Source organism: Triticum urartu, chromosome 7, assembly GCF_003073215.2.
Source record: "Triticum urartu cultivar G1812 chromosome 7, Tu2.1, whole genome shotgun sequence".
Lineage (NCBI taxonomy): Eukaryota > Viridiplantae > Streptophyta > Magnoliopsida > Poales > Poaceae > Triticum > Triticum urartu.
This window is the reverse complement of record NC_053028.1, coordinates 681,797,614-681,814,707: the sequence shown is the minus strand read 5'-3', so window position 1 is coordinate 681,814,707 and position 17,094 is coordinate 681,797,614. Positions and strand designations below refer to the sequence as shown.

At 47.5% G+C, this 17,094-nt stretch overlaps 1 protein-coding gene across 1 annotated transcript in view; it reads right to left on the bottom strand.

The window, feature by feature from the left end:
• Nucleotides 1-1,138: 1,138 nt before the first annotated feature.
• Nucleotides 1,139-17,094, bottom strand: part of LOC125525257 — a 94,924-nt gene continuing 78,968 nt past the window's right edge. The window contains exons 4-5 of the mRNA XM_048690258.1: nt 1,872-4,954; nt 1,139-1,759 (exon numbers count right to left, since the gene is read on the bottom strand). Of these exons, the coding sequence (XP_048546215.1) occupies nt 1,756-1,759; nt 1,872-4,954 (3,087 nt within the window). The 3' untranslated portion in view covers nt 1,139-1,755. The remainder of the gene's footprint in view (nt 1,760-1,871; nt 4,955-17,094) is intronic.

Below are 17,094 nucleotides of genomic sequence, written 5' to 3'. Positions count from 1 at the left end.
AGTGCCGGCTGGGTTCCCCCTGTCCCCGGCTGACTGTCTTGTAATACTTCTTTTCTTCTTCAATGCAAAAGCAGAGCTCTTGCTGTTCACGTCAAAAAAAAATCTGAAAAAAATTATATGGGTTCATTGTCATACTCAAATGCCAGGGAAAGCTTAAGCATTTTGACCAGTGCCAAAAGAAAACAAGTCAAACCCCAAATGTGACCTTCAAACGTTACACTTAATTTAATTTTTTTTAACTGACAAAGTACTGCTATACCGTTTCTCATGAAAATTGTCAAGCACGCTTGTTACACTAACAAGAGCATCTACACAAAAATTCAGAATTTTTAAAATGTATTGACTATTTATTTTGATTTTACTGTTTATTCGAGAGCATATGCACCCCAGAGGCAAAACGGCCTTCCCCACAATATACTTTTGGATAAAAAGAGATGTCATATGTTCAACCCAGATTAGCAAATAAATTTCAGGACAAAAGATGCCTACAATGCTCTGCTGTGAAATTTGCTAATACGGATGGACTGCAGTGTACTTTTGTCCACACTGAAATATGAGACAATACTCTTTTCTTTTTAGGCAACACAGTATTCTTCTTGCAGTAGCGCAGCTTAAGGTAGCACACAAATTTCAGTACAAAAAGATGGAACACATGATGCTCTGCTGTCTAAATATACAGATGGACTGCAGGGTATCTCCACACAGAAAGAGTAGTCACACAATACTCTGATTTTTCTCCCATCTGGTAATTGGTCTGTACATGTGAATCTAGTAGTAAATCCATGAACACACAGCCCAACAAATTGAGAGCACAAATAACCAAATGATGGCCATAAGCTATGAGCCAGAATAAAAATCAGTCAGAGTCATACAAACTACGAAAAATGGCACCCGGTCAGTTAAGAAACATCAGAAATAACCCAAGACTTCCTCTGCTCTGAGCAAGCGCGAAACCTACATGGAAGGCTCTGGCATATACTTTTTGCCGCATGCGCTGTCACCTTGTGGAACGCCAGGAATGCACAGATTTTCGACAAGGACTTCTGGGGTGCCAGACGTGTCTAAAATGATCTATCTTTTCATTTCAAAAAAAGTTAAGAAATTTAGTGAGATTTCTTCAGAAATTGTTTTAATTGTAAAGTATATCACAAAATGACACAGCATACATACGACAATATACAATTCATCGATACCAAGCATAATAGAAGCACAAACTGAAATCCGTTCTCCTAGTATCACAATCTGTTTATTCCACAAGCATAACAGGCACACGGATAATAGCAGGTCCAACGCAAGCCAATGCACTGAACCAGCTGCTTCTGTGTTCAGATTAACACACTCGCAAACCACACCAGGCAGCCCCGTAGATGCACGCAGGGACACAGGGCTGCTACTTAGTCAATCACTCCAAGTTCATACTCATGCAGCCAAGAGGCAGTAAGCAGGCATCCTCAATCGCAAGCCATACTTCCGCGCGCACACACGTCAGTGCAAGCAGCCAAGAACCATGCTGCTTCTTATTTGAAAGCCACAAAGGTGAGCGCCACCACAAGCTCACACCTGACACAACAACACACAGTAGCAGTAGGAGCCGATCGACCGATGACCGACACCACCAGCAAATCTCTTTCAAGCAACCCGGGAAGCACACAATAAACCAAACATGCAGCAGACAGCAGGACCTGCAGGAGCGAGCGTCCATCTGGTCTCCCATTAAGGATGGAAGAACCACATCAGTGCAGCACAGCGCAAGGATCACCTACACAATGTAAGTGGCAGAGTGCAGAAAAAAAAGGGTGAGTAGCAAAACTGACATTGAGTATGTATTGGCAGTTTACAAAAATGGATTTGTTACATGTCAGAGAGAGTACCTGAGGACGGAGACCCTGGGTAGTTTCTTCTTGTAGTAGCGTGAGTGCAGCGGTGCCTCAAAGTGGCCAGGGGCCACCTCCTCGTCCCAGTCCAGAGCGCCCCAGACGTCTTTCTCGATCTCGACGGTCGGCTTCTTCATGTCTCCGCTGCGGGCACCCACCACCGGCAGCCGGCGCAGGCCCCAGCATCCTCTGATCTTGATGGTATTGAGCTTTGGTGCCACCATCTTCACCTCGCAGATCTGCTGCAACACTGGCAGGTCGTGCAGGTGGATGGTTGTCAGCCTTGGGAATGCTACAACTTGGATGGATGTTTCCCCTGGGCACCACCGTTTGTCTAGCACGAATATATGCCTGAGGTCTCCGCAGTGGATGATGTGGAGGGTCTCCAAACTTGGGAAGGAGCGGAACCACACAGGGAGCACGAACTGGAGGCTGGGGCAAGAGCGCAACCGTAGATGCTGCAGCTTTCCGAACGAACCATCATTGAAGTCGCGGTAACCTTTACTGCATATCCAGCGGGTTGTTAGGAGATCGGACGCCCAGAAGGTCTCCAGCTTCAGAAATTCAAATGTTTCCGAGGGGAAGGCTTCACCCAACTTGGGGCACCTCTCCACGCGGCACTGCCTGAGCAACCTCCATAATACCGTAGGCAAACTAGCACTTGTTGAGACATCATGGACATGCAGGGAATCAGCAAACCTTGTCATCACATATCCCAGTCCACTGTCCAAGACGTGGCTCCCTTTAGTAATCTCGATATGCCGATCCAGGTTGTTAGCCGGAGGCTTAGGAAAGGCTGCAGCAGGGGCATCACCAACCATGCTTTGGACATCACTGTACCGGTCTGCTTGAACAAGCTGCAGCAGGCTAACTTGATCTCCATACATGTCAATCTTCTTCTCCTTTTCTTTCACTTTGGATTGACTCAGCTCACTATACACAGCAGAGGTGACATGGATATTAAGATAAACATTCTCAGCAGCTGCATAATGATTACATAATAGTTGCCACACTGACCGAGCAAGCCTTGCATCCACAACAATGGCGTGCACCTCCAACTGAAAGGAATTGTTCCGGTCAATGCATGGCCGAGAACGGCCAGTTTCAGCTCGCGTATCAATGCATAACAATTCCAACTTGAAGCTATCAGTAAGGCTGCTCCAAATTATTGCCCGAAGGTGCTCACATCCTAGCAGAAATAATCGCTTCAACATTGGTACTTCTAACACCATAGTATTGAAATTAAGTGTCTTGATTGCAGCTCCGGAGAGGTCAAGCTCAACGAGATTGGCCAATCCACGAACAAACAAATTCTCCAATTGTGAGCAACCTTCGAGGGAAATCTTAGAGATACTGGCACCCTCCTTTGTTGTTGGGGTAGATGGACGTTCTTGTTTCGAAGGTAGCTCAACAGTTGGTGCCCGGCAGGAAGCAGACCCATATCCATCAAAGCTGAAGGACTTCAGCAAGCGAGGTAGCCCATCAGGGACAACAACATCTTTAAGCTCATTGCAACCATCCAGAATAAGCACTTGGAGCCTACTTGCCTTAGATAGGCTGTTTGGTACAATGTTCATCTCACTGTTGCCAGACAGGTCAAGTATTTCTAGCTTTGCTTTGTCCATGAAGGAGTTGCTTGGATCTGTTGAAATATCGGGTCCACGTGTAGGCTTGATTATCCTGAGCCTTTGAAGATTCGGTAGCCGGCCTTGTAAGCAACTTATGTACTGCCAACACCAGACTCCCTCCATGCTAAGCTCCACGAGGTTATCCATTAGATCCAACTTTTCCTGTGATAAGATTTCATTCCACACAGTGTAGCGTAGGTCCAACACCCACAAGCTATGCAGAGAAACCCACCCGGCATAATCCTTTCCTTCACCTGTTTTGTCATCTGTACAATTGTCCAGCCCAAGGAATCGTAGGCCATGGCATTTCAAGAAAGGAGGTGATGCAAAATTGAAGGCACAACAACAGAGGGATAGCACACCAAGGTTGTTGGAATGTTCAAACAAACCATCTGGTAATGCTACTGGCTTATCGGACATTACAAATTCCAAGAAGAATGACGATGTCTCTTCAGGTAAAGATTTCATAGCATGTATTTCCCTATCACTTGACCTGGTTGAAATCCAACGGTATTGTCCTTCTTCATACACACCATCTTCTTTAACAATCAGGAAAGGAAGCTTGAAATCTTCCTTGAACTTTGCGAGCACATTATCATCACACTCCCAGCTTATCTCTCGGTGCAACACGTCACGTATCTCCAATGTTATGTCTTTCTGCAGTATCCCATCACATATCCAACAATTGGAAGCAACACCAACCCAATCAGAATTGGTCTTGTTGTGAAAACTACGTTGCAGGAATAGTGTGTAAACATAACAGTCAGCAACCTTCATTGGATTGACTCCCCACAAGCATTGATAGCGAGCAGCTATGAAGGCAGCCTCTTTACACAATAGTGCATACAACTGTCCACTTGTTAAATAATTTTCTCTATCATAAGCCAAAAGATGGGTGTACCTCAGTTTTTGTATTAGTTTATGTTGTTCGTATTCTGTTATGGTCAATATCCTCCTTTTGTATGTCCATATCATTATGTTCTTTGTGAACTTGCCAAATGAAGGAATACCAAGGGGATATAGATCGATCTCATCATCAATCCCGGAATGGAAAATAAGAATAAATCTACTGTCCTTCAGAATGTGATAGATCTCTCCTGACACAGCTGTTATTTCATCCCTTGAAATTTCATCAACTCCATTAAAATCATCATCTCCATCCTGCTTATCCAGTATATCCATTACTGAGCTGTCAAGGTGTAGCTCCTCTGCAATTGCCCTCTGCAACGCCCTCCTACCTTTCCACTCCGAGCAATCTATATGAATTATTTTATCAAAGCATAGTTCCGGAGTGGTTCTCTTAGAAGGGATAACTTCTGCTATGGATCTAAGAACGGTAGATGCCCCAAGTCCACTCCAACCATGAAAATAGATGACCCTTTCTTCTCCCTTGTTACGAAGAATTCGGAATATTGCTTCTCTGGCGCCATCCACATCTATGGCATTGGTAAACTGAATTAACACAAGAAAAACTGTAATTATACCAAGTTTGCTAGTTGCATAATCCAATTCATGTAAATGGATAATCTGAGTATACACGAATTCGGTGAACTAAAAAGTTGGTGTGTGAGCACCCATTTGGAGTTTGGATCACAAATCCACAACTGATATATCTTGTGGGGCCAGCATATGGGCGTTGGTACAAGGAGGGGGTCAAATCATCTGACAACTAAGCCTATCTTTAGTTTACTTGAATGTCAGTTTAGCTACTTATTTTGGTAGATAAAGATTATTTGTGTTGGTTGGAAAGTTAAGATCAGGTCTGCATCAGCCAACCCTATATATAATGGTATGCTCAGATAGTACGTGATATCATAGAATCAATAAAGAAGAAAAAATTAGGCTTATCCCATAACCAAACCTTTCTCGTGCCCATGACACACTAGTACTGAACTTAAGACATATCTCCGCATACCATCTATGGCCAAGCAGTGTCGAGCCCAAGATGGGGCTAGCACATCGACAGTGAGCAATCTTTCAGGACCTTACCTCAAGCAAGATAGCATTGATGACAATCATGTCGCCCCAAGTTCCATCCAACCTTTGACGGGTCAAAAGATGCACGGAAAGTCGGAAAGGTAGGACGAGCTCCTACCATTTGGCAGGTCTGCAGTTCTATGGTACAGGAGGTACAACATTTCACAACGGCTCCTTCATGGACGGTGTTTGCGAAACACATCTGACCCTGTTTCGGACCCAAAGTCTGTAATGCTTAGCTCGACGCGATCAAAAGCTCACAATACACCAGTATAGTGAACATCCCAATCTCGTATGCTTGTGTGAAGGACTTAACGGAGCGGCACTAGGCGGAGTCGTTCGTGGTTGACCTTCACAAGCTACTCCAGACGGACGTACCTATGCTGAAATATCCGGTCACCTTGCAGTGGAGTGGAGGATGCCATGGACCATGCCATGTACGTGCTGACGAGGAATGGGAGAGCCGAGAGGAGGACAATGTCACCCCTGCATTAGAGCAACACCGACGCGCCGATGCATTTCGTGTGCGCGTGTCCATTTAGGTTGAAACGGAAGAAAAACGCCTTCCCAACGTGCTGATGCAAACTTAAAATTGGTCCCCTCATTGTCTGCCTGGACGCATGCTCAGCCCATATGTGCACCTGATTTGCTTCCACACAGACACGAGACGAACGCTTCGTGCGGCCAGTGGAAGCGACCCGAGTCCACACTTATTTTTAATGGCAAGCGTGCGGGGCCCGGTCTCGTCCACTTGCCACTCCCGTCCACATCTAGGCACACTCGCACCTCGCCGGCGTTAGAAAACCATAGCCCTAGCCATGGTTGTGGCTTCTTCGGCAAGGGGAAGGCCAAGGGCAAGCAGGAGGAGAGCAGCTTGTTGCACGCCGACAAGATGGACGGTACGGTGGTGCCAGCGGCGGGGAGGGCTCACCGGCCACGGGACCGGCTGTACATCCCAGTGCAGCACGCACGGTACCACTTGGAGTACCGCATCCCGCTGCCATGACCCAATGTAAACCTCCCCCATGGATGGCACCTCGACCCCCACCACACCACGGTGCTGGCAGTGCCACAGTCACTGCGCGCATGTGGAGGAGGTACGCACGCACCGCACCCTCCTGATGCCTGAGCAACGACATGACCCGGTGTACGCGCTAGACTTCCCCAACTAGGAAGTCTGGTTTGCCACCGAGTACGACGTCCGTCGTCGTGGCGCCATCCAGCTCGGCGCCAACTTCACCCCCCCCCCCCCCCCCCCCCCCCCCCCCCCCCCCCCCCCCCCCCCCCCCCCCCTCCTCAATAGTGGCGCAAGAGGACGAGAAGACGGAGGCCGGCCTGTTACGCCGCACTAGAGGAGGCGCTCTAGCGCGCCCTCAAAAGTTCACCGTGCGAGGGGGACGCGCACTGGCCAGGCATGAGGAGGCGTTGTTGCTGTCGGCGGCGGGGGATTGCGTCTATCCCCTGCCACCTCCGCTTCTCCCCGAACCCAAGCCCGAGCCCACGCCGCCCCCGGGAGGTACCAATGGGAGGGTGTCGTTCGGGAGTGGATCAGTGCCCCCGCCATTTGGATTGGTGCGACGGAGGAGCAGGAGGTGGCCTACCTCCAGCACTGGAAGGCGTGCGCTCTAGCGGAGGAGCATGCCAAGGGGGAGCGCCTCATGCGGCTAGAGCGCGAGGAGGAGCGCCGACAGTGCTGGGCAGGCGAGGAGGAGGAGCGGTGGGAGCGCGACGGAGGAACATGAGGCGACCTATCTCCAGAAGTGGATGGCGTGCACGCTGGCAGAGGAGCGGGCCTAGGGGGGCGCCTCATGCAGCTGCAGTGCAAGGAGGAGGAGCGCTAGCAACGCTGGGTACGCGAGGCGGAGGAGCAAGGAGAGTGCGAGGAGGAGTAGCGCGTGTGCCACACAGGAGAGCAACCGATGTAGCAGACGATGGAGGAGGTGGCACGGGCAGCGTACTAGTGGGCCTTCCTGTGGGCTCCGACGCGGCAGCCCTTCTTCGGCCTCACCGGCTCCAACAACGAGGGCTGCGGGCTAGGCGACTGAGAGGCGCCTTTTTAAAGTATTTTTATTAATGCTGAATTCTGTTGAAGTGAACTTTGGCCCGAGATTGACCGACTGTTTTGATGTATAATTATATTTAGTTTATTTGCAAGTTTTAAATTTATGCCTATTTACTTCTTTTTAAGGCCACGTGGACTAATGCTGTTTGGTGCACCAGCTGACCCAAACCAAAAAAACGGACACACGCACGCATCCACTCGGCCGACCCAAACAGATAAAAAGCAGACAAAAACAACGTTTGTTTGTGTCGGTCAGTTAAAGTTGCTCTTAGAACAAGAACAAGGGCATCTCGATTCTCGGGCCGGCCCTTGCCCGGAACCTTCTCGAGCTTTCTTGTAGACACATTCTTTATTGGTTTTGATTTGATTGAATACCATCTTAGCTAGTTATCTTCATAGATAAAAACTATGAATATGGCTTGTGCGTTGCAACGGAATAAAATTTCTGTCAAAATTTGCACCATGTGTTGGCTCTAGAGAATTGGCTCACGAGCCTTCTAATCCTGGACAGAGGTAGTATATGGAATTGATCAAAATACAACGGTAGCAAATAGGCCAGTGCATAGTTGCAACGGTAATAAAAATTGACGTGCATTCAAATTTAGTGAGGGTTATATGTGCATCAACATTTTGGTTCTAGGTTCCGCACAAATCATTACACTTAATGCTATTACTTACTATGTCTGTTATTTATTAATATTAGGCTGGGAGTAATTCAATATGCTAAGTGTGTGCTAATCCCAAGTGCACTACCAATATATTATTATGCATAAACTGTAATCACATTTTAATTACAATGACACCACGCCATGCATGATATCCATAAGGCCAATGCTAGACGTCATTCGGATGTGGGAAGGAAAAAGAAAGAAAAGCTTGTTCGCAACCGTCTTCGTGTAGCCGTTAATTGAGTGAACGCCGTTTCCCCCTTCTCATAGTTATCCACCTCACACACTTATCGTTACTCATCAATCCCCATGTGCCACGTCGCTGCAGCCGGCTCGCTGACATTGTCGACCACTGCCGGTCACCGCTGCTGCATCCCCCGTCACAGCAGCTGGCTTGTCGCCGACCACCTTTTCTACAACCTCCCATTTGTAGCAGCCGACGTTGCTGTAGCTAGCTCATCTTGCCCTTCGCTAACCTTGCAAAATCCCCCGTTGAAGCTTTTTGGACGTGGCTAGCCAGTACCTGGCCGTCCGTTGGTGCGATCGGGCGCCTGTACCATAAATGGTAGGACGTCCTAAAGAGTGCAGTCAGTCCCCCATGTCCCTTCTATAAAAAAAAGAGCCCCCCCCCCCCCCACACACCAGCTCCACTGAGCCCACGTGATTCTAGGTTGCCAAATAAAACAGCTAAGGCCTTGTCACATGTGCATTAATTTGAGGTTTCAATTTTTTTAAAAAGCCTTAACTTTTGATTCGAGCGCCAGAATTCAAAACCGTTTTCATCGGTGGGTTTCTCACGACGAGTTCTTCAAATCTAGATCCCATATGGATAGGTTTCGTCGATATTTTTTGGATGAGCAATTTTGGGTGTAATGAAGGCAACTTTAGTGCTATAGGAAAGCAACTTCTTTTTTTTGGCTTAGTAGGACTTCTATGATGTTGGTTTGTGTAAAAATGAGAAAATCAGACAAAACATGGGGCACCTTTAGTACTACATACAAGCAACTTCACTGTATTATGCGTACCTATGAATTTTGCTAACGTTATTTCAACTTGCCTATTCATGGTTGCTTAGTATTCTATCGTTGAATGTCAGTTTCCTATGGTTGATGCTCAGTTTCCTACAAGTACTATAAAATTGTCTACCATTGATGCCCAGTTGCTTGCTATTGGTAAAATAGTTGCCTATCATTGCTACTTTGCAAAATTAGTTGCCTATTTAAGCGACTACATTACCCAAAACCAAGCAACTGTCTATACAAAACCAAGCAACTGTCCATACAAAACCAAGCGACTGTCCTAGCAAATCCAAGCGACTACATTACCCAAAACACCGTGCAATACTTTTCAAGAAAAACCAAGCAGCTGTCCTAACCAAACCAAGCAACTGCATTATGACACGATGCAACTCTTCTAGCAAATCTAAGCGACAACTTTGTCCTCATACCAAACCAAGCAACTGCATTACAACTAGAGAAACTCTTCTAGCAAATCCAAGCGATTGCTTTGTCCCCCATAATTCACATAATTGCGAATCTATTGACTGCAAAAATTAACGCACTGATTCAAACTAAAATGCCATGCATCTGGACAAGACCCCCCTGGATTTTTGGTAATAGGCAACTTCATAAGTAGACAACCGGGAGAAATGTTTTGTCTCCTTTTACAAAATATGGACAGGCGATAATAGCACAGCGTATGAATGCACCTTCATAACACAAGTTGCCTCCTTTGGTACCGAAAGTTGCCTCCATCTAATACCAAAGTTACTTACGGATGATGTTCAGTTGCCTACATATGATGAAAATTTGTCCGGCATGGTTTCTATGTTTTCTACTATATACTTGCTAGATAAATTCACTAGTACACATGGTGCAAGAAAGTTGCTTCTGTTTAGCAATAAAGTTGCTTCTGTTTAGCAATAAAGTTGCCTCAACTAGAACCAAAGTGGATTTAAAAAAATCATTGAAACCTATTCATATGGGGATCTAATTTTGAAGATCTCGTCGCGAGAAACCTAATGGTGAAAACGGATCTTCGTTGATGCTTGGTTCAAAAGTTATAGCTTTTTGAAAAAAATAAGACGGAATAAAGTGAGATGACATCAGCATATGCATACGGTTAATCTTTAGGGACAACCCAGCACCTCACGATGCCAGGTACATCACGAGGGGGAAGGAGGCCATTTTTCTAACAGTTTGTCGTGTAGCGCAATTGCGTCAGCATCGGATGGCTTGCATGCGTGCGCTTGACTCCACCGAATAGCGCAGCTGCATCATCTAGCATTTAGGCAGCTATTTCAGACACCATTGTTGTATGTATGTGTGTGGACGGGGATCGGTGGAAAGAAACGACTGGATCACTGGCCTCGACCGCCTCTCGTTGTCTCCCTCTCTTCAAGCCTCGTGGCTTCGAGGCCCTCTCTCCTCGTCCGGTGGAGATCGCCAGGTCTACCCCACTCGAATTAATTATGGACACTGTTCTGTTGCAGGTCTCACATATGCATGCTGTTTAATTAGTCCAAGGGTCTCTCCCATTAATTTCTTTTTTGACTAACTCCTTCGAGAACTCGCAAACATATTTGAACAGGTGGGATTGTGTACAAGAAAATGATGTGGGACTATCTATTGACCAGAATTTTCTCCTTTCTACACAAACACCATCTAAATCATCTGGTTGACCCTGACAAACGACGTAGGGGATGGACCGGGGGGCTGAGACCGAAGAGGCAAATGCGTCAGCCACACGAGACAACATGCGTACAAGAATTTTGCTAGACAGACGAAAGCAAATGAAACGGAAGGATGCAAACGAACATTAAGGATGAAAATTTGGGACTGTGGGTTGAATACTAAATCGAATTGAACGTTGGCAGGAGAACTGCCAAATTCATTGATAGAAAGAGGTATTACAAGAACACCCCCAAAGGAGGAAAGCACCGCAAAACGCAGCATAAAAAGAAACGAAAGAAAAAGACACTGTCGGCACCACCACAAATCCGAGCTCCGCCAACAATTTAGTACACCATCGGAAACCATCGACGGGATCTCCAAGGTGATGCCTCCAAAGAGGAAAACGATGTTGAGGACACCGTCATCACCCGATCTGCCACATCTTAGATTTTCATCCGGAGATCTCACACCTTGAGGTACGAAGAGCAAAACAGGCTCCACAACAGCACCTCCAGGGAGGAAGACGACGTCCGCGGACGCCATTACCGTCGGCAACCGAAAAAATCGATGCAGGATTTTCATCCGAAGCCAGGCCTTCCATCCTCAATCTTGGGTTCGAGGCCACCCAACGCCTCAGGTTAGAACGAAACCGGGCACACACTACCAAACACAGATTGGTCGCCGCCGCTCGCAGGAACAAGGCGCGCACACACCAACTTGACCGGGCTGCACCGCCGCACGCAGGACCTGGGCGAACCCAGCCAGATCTGGCCGTCCTCCAACCTTCATGCGCAGAACTAGGCGAGACCCCGCACCGCAGCGCAACGGAAAGGCCGAGGGAAAACAAGAACTTGCCGGCCCGCACCGCCGCGCGCTGGAACTTGGCAGAATCGAGCCAAAGCTGAGTGGCTCGCACAGCCGCACGCAAGAACAGGACTAACTGTACTGGAATGATCTGCCCGAGTCTCCTCTAGCTCCATCCACGTAGGACGGCGCCACAGCTCCAAGGAGCCGAGTGTGTACCATGCTTGGAGGAAGAGCCCACCCATCTTCCGCCGACCCCCCGCTACCGCCACCACCGGCCAGCCGACGCCGCGACCAGCCACCAAGAGGCAGCCATACTGGCCCAGATCGGGCCTCCTCCCCACCGAGCACAGCGCCGAAGGGCACCACCAGATCTGGGCAGTCGCGCAAGCACGCCCAGGCATCCAGCAGATCCGCGCCGGGAACGACCGCCAGCGCCACATGCGCGCGCGCACGCGTCGCCCGTGCCTGCCGCCCTCGCGCCGCGCTAGCTCGCGCCAGGCCGAGCTTGGCCGCACCGCGCAAGCCCCTACCTAGCCGCGACTGGACACGCTGGGCTGACCGCACCACGCCCGCCCCGTCCACTGCGCGCACCTGGCCACGCGCCCGCCGCCACCACCGGCGCAAGCTCGCTGCGTCCATCGATGCCAGCACGCCGCGCCCCCACGCCTCTCCTCAGCCGAGCGGCCCCCGCAGCGCCCAGGCCTCGCGAGAGGAAAAAATGAAAGGCCCCGCCGCCGCCGAAGCCACACGGGCTTTGCCCGGCGGCGCTTGCTGGCGGCGGCGAGGGGAGTGGGAGATCGGGGAGGGGGAGTTCTCTGGCGGCTAGGGTTTCGCCCGGGCCGCCCGCGGGGGACGGCACGAGCGACTGGCTATTCTATAAAATTGCTGACGGTGAACGGACAGAAGCAATCGATACTTTATTAATAGGTAAATATTGTGTTAATATCCCTCATAAAAATTACGCTAATAAAGAAGAAAGGATGGACTTTCCTCCAAATAAACACCCTAACATCTTTTTCTTTTCATGATAAAACGTGTCTCATTCATATCATAAAAATTAGAGTGCAAATCACGTAAAGACCGACATAACAAAACTGAAAAGATAACAGAATGTCTAAAACACCCTAACATCTATCTTGCCCACTCCAACACAAGGATCTGCCTGGCTAAACTCTTCAGAGTCTAGGTTGTGACATACTAACGGTCGCAAGTTAATGTATTTAGCGTTGTTCATTTTTTTTCATGCTAGTATGTCTCTCATTTATATAGTAAAAGTCAATACCCATCAGCCAAGAAGACTAGTCTTTATGCAAAGAACCACCAGCCAAGAAGTAGAAATATAATTAAGACCAAAGAATCCTCGGAGCTTGACACTAACACCCGTCACCTTCCTTCGGCACCATTGTATTAGCCACCAAAGAAAAATATGACGGACCACCTCGTCACCCGAGCTACACGCGGTGGCTCCATCGCTGATGTAGGTTTTTGGACATCAAAAGTGGCTTGAAGCCATTCCCATTGAAAGAATCTCGCCGGGGAAATACCCAGGAAACGCCATCGAACTCAAGATCTTGCAGCCCGCTCAACTAAAATGTCGAATGAAGAAACCGTACATGTTAGTTGCAAACCATGAACCCAACACACACTCCACCGCCTTCCATATTCCGTCGATGTAGATCAAATTTGCGATGGCTCCTAGACTAGCTCCCAAACTCCGCACCAACGCTGAAGCAAGCATCCTCGCAAATGCGGAGCCGATGATACAAGTCCACCATAAGAATGCTCTCGTGTCCAAGCCATCCCTCCATGAACAAAATAGTTTCCAAATCTATCATCAACAATAAGATGCATCGCCTCGTCGAAGAAAGATTTGGAGCTTCTTTATTTTGCGCCACCGTCGGAGGTCAAGGCGTTGAACGACCAAAAACCTAAACGTTATAGTGTTCTAAACCTATAGCTATACACGCCCGCAAGCGTGAGATCCGTCAACCCCTGCACCACGACCAAGAGGTCGTCCACGGAGGGGAGCCTCCGGAAAGAGAGTCGCCATGCATGGCCACGGCACCAAGATCGCATTTCTTTCTTCAAAAGAAAGAAAACCATTCGCGTCTACTCTACCCTCCATCTCATTCGTATTTTTTTTTGCGGGGAGAAAGGATGTTTTATTCCATAATGAGAGGGTTACAATCACGAGACACCAATTCCTCACACCACGGAGGAATCGAGTTCAACCATACCGCAGTACAAGCTTCAGTACGACTATAGTGTGCCAATTGATGTGCTACCCTGTTTTGATATCTGCTAACTTTTAGAGGAACAAACTTCCTAACTACCAAATGAGCTTTAATCTCAGCAGCTAGATGATCATAGGCCGACCTGGAAAAATTGTCGCTCGAGAGAATGGCCAGAGCATTTGAAGAGTCTGATTGAACAATCACTGGGCAGTCCGAATGTTGAATGGCCAGTGCCATACCCTGCATAATAGCATGAATTTCCGCTTCCAGGGCATCATTACAGTGGAAAATGTATTTGTATGTCGCAAAAATTGTAGATCCATTCTCCCTGTGAAGCACCATGCCAATCGAAGCGCGTCCATCCTGGCACGAGAATGAACCGTCTACCGACAACGCAACCCAACCCATAGGCGGAGGAGGCCAAGGCGTGGGGGATTCTGTAATTTTTACACACTTTGGTCGACTGTCCTCATACAACGGCATCTTCCCTTTGACGATTTCCTCCATGCTATAGTTCCTTACCAAATTCAGTGACTTATAATAACTGTCAAGATAATCCACAGTTACCTCCACTGGGGTCTCATTCTTTCCGTGTGTTATATCATTTCGGAGTTGCCAAATACGCCAGATCGTCATAATTACCAAGTCCCTGGTCTTGTCCGAACATTTTGAAAGTAGCTGCAGTACTCAGTCCTTACCGGAGTCCACTAGTAGTGAGTCATCAGGCAAGGGCCAGATTGCACGTAAGCCCTTCCAAACACGTCGGGCGTGCATGCATGAAATCAATGCATGAAAACTGCTTTCAATCTCCGCTCCACAAATAGGACATGATCTCTGTATATGAATACGATGATGCACTTTGCCTAGATTAGTTGCCAATGCACCCGTCGCCGTCTTCCATGCCATAATACGCATCTTTAGTGGAACGTTAGATTTCCAAATCGAATTCCAAATCGATCTGTCACCGTCCGGTCTAGTACTGCATGCGCCCCCTGAATGCATCTCATCATGTGTTTCCGTCGCCAACCTGTAGGCACTTTTGACTGTAAAATTCCCATGCGGCTCGAGAAATCAGCCGATGAAGTCCTGCCGGTTCCTAGGAGACGTGCGTATCTTAAGAATCTCAGCAACATCCATCGGCCAAAAATGCTCCTCGACACGGTCTCTGATCCAAGCACCATTATTATCTAAGAAATCAGAGACACGGTTAAACCGGCAGTTCCTTTTAGGAGTAATTGGTCGAAAATCGTATCGTCGAGGAATCCAAGGATCTCTCCACGTTCTAACCGATGCACCATCACCAATCCTCCATATTATTCCTTTCTTAACAAGATCCAAACCATGAGCTATTCCTTTCCATACGGCCGATGAATTTCCAGTGAAAACTGTATCCAAAATACTGCCGTGTGGAAAATATTTTGCCTTCAATAGACGAGCACATAAACTGTCAGGGGAATCAATCAATCGCCATGCTTGTTTTGCCAATAACGCTTGATTAAAAGCACACATATCCCTGAATCCCATACCCCCCTTGTTTTTAGGGAGTCTCAGCTTATCCCAGCTCAGCCATGCCATTTTTCTCTTGCCACTCTCAACTCCCCACCAGTACTGCCTCATCATCCTTGTAAGATCGTCACATACCGAAGCAGGTAAGTGAAACACGCTCATAATATATGTGGGAATAGCCTGGGCTACAGATTTGATTAAAATCTCTTTGTTACCTGAAGACATGAATTGCTCGCTCCAGTCCACTAGTCTCTTCCTCAATCTTTCCTGGGTGGTTTCAAACCTCCCTTTATGCATTCTCCCCTCAGGTACCGGCAAACCCAAATATTTGGGTTCAAACGCTTCACTTGTAATCTCCAAAATACTCCTTACTTCCCCAGATACCACCTCAGTGCAGTTACTAGAGAAACGGATGGAACACATTGACGGGTTTATAAGTTGTCCCATAGCCAGCACATAAGTGCTCAACAAACCTTTCACAATTGTTGCTTGCTGTTCCGAGGCTCGAAAAAACAATAGTGAATCATCCGCAAATAATAAGTGAGATATCGTCGGTGCACGACGACAAATTTTAACACCCTCCAGCCCCTCCTCCGTAATAGCTTTGTTGACCAAACAAGATAGGGCATCAGCAACAAAGAGAAATAAAAATGGGGACAAGGGATCACCTTGTCTGAGGCCACGATAGGGTATGAAAGACTCCAATAAATTCCCATTCAATTTCACCGAATACTTCACAGAGGAAACACACGCCATGATCCAAGAAATCCACACCTGAGAAAAACCCCACTTGCGTAGGGCCTTCTCCAAGAATACCCAGTCCACCTGGTCATATGCCTTAGAAAGATCCAATTTATACGCACAACATGCCGGTGAACTGCCACTAACAGACTGAATATGATCAATACACTCGAAAGCTATAATAGAATTATCAGTAATAAGTCTCCCTGGAATAAACGCGCTCTGATTTTCCGAGATGAGCTCCGACAAAATGGGGCGTAGTCGGTTTACCATGCATTTAGAGACTATTTTGTAGATCACATTACACAAGCTTATCGGTCTAAAATCCTTGAGCTCCTTTGGAAATTGGACTTTTGGAATCAACACAATAGTTGTGTCATTAGCTCCGTCTGGCATAACCCCAGAAGCAAAAAACTCCAATACTGCTGCAATAATTTCTCCTTTCACCACCGCCCAATTACGTTGAAAAAAACGAGCAGGAAAACCATCGGTACCTGGGGCCTTAATGGGGCCAATCTGAAAGAGAGCGTTTGAAATCTCCTTCTCAGTGAACGGAGCACATAAAACATCATTCATCTCTGCAGTAACTTTCTCCTCAATACACTCTAGCACAACATTTGGGATTAAAGTCGGGTCTTTACTGTACACCTCCTGAAAATATGATCTCGTCATTAACTCCATCTCAGAAGGAGCATTACACCAAGTGCCATCAAGTCGACGTAGCCGAAGTATATGATTTCGTCTAGCTCGCCAAACAGCCCTTCGATGCAAGTATTCTGTGTTCCTTTCTCCTTCTTTTAACCAAGTTATCCGCGAATGTTGCAGCCACAACATCTCTTCTCTGTATAGAAGCTCATCAAGTTCATGCATCTTCTGCCGAATCAAACAACGATCGGCATTATCTTCTTGTAAGCTTCCAAGTTCC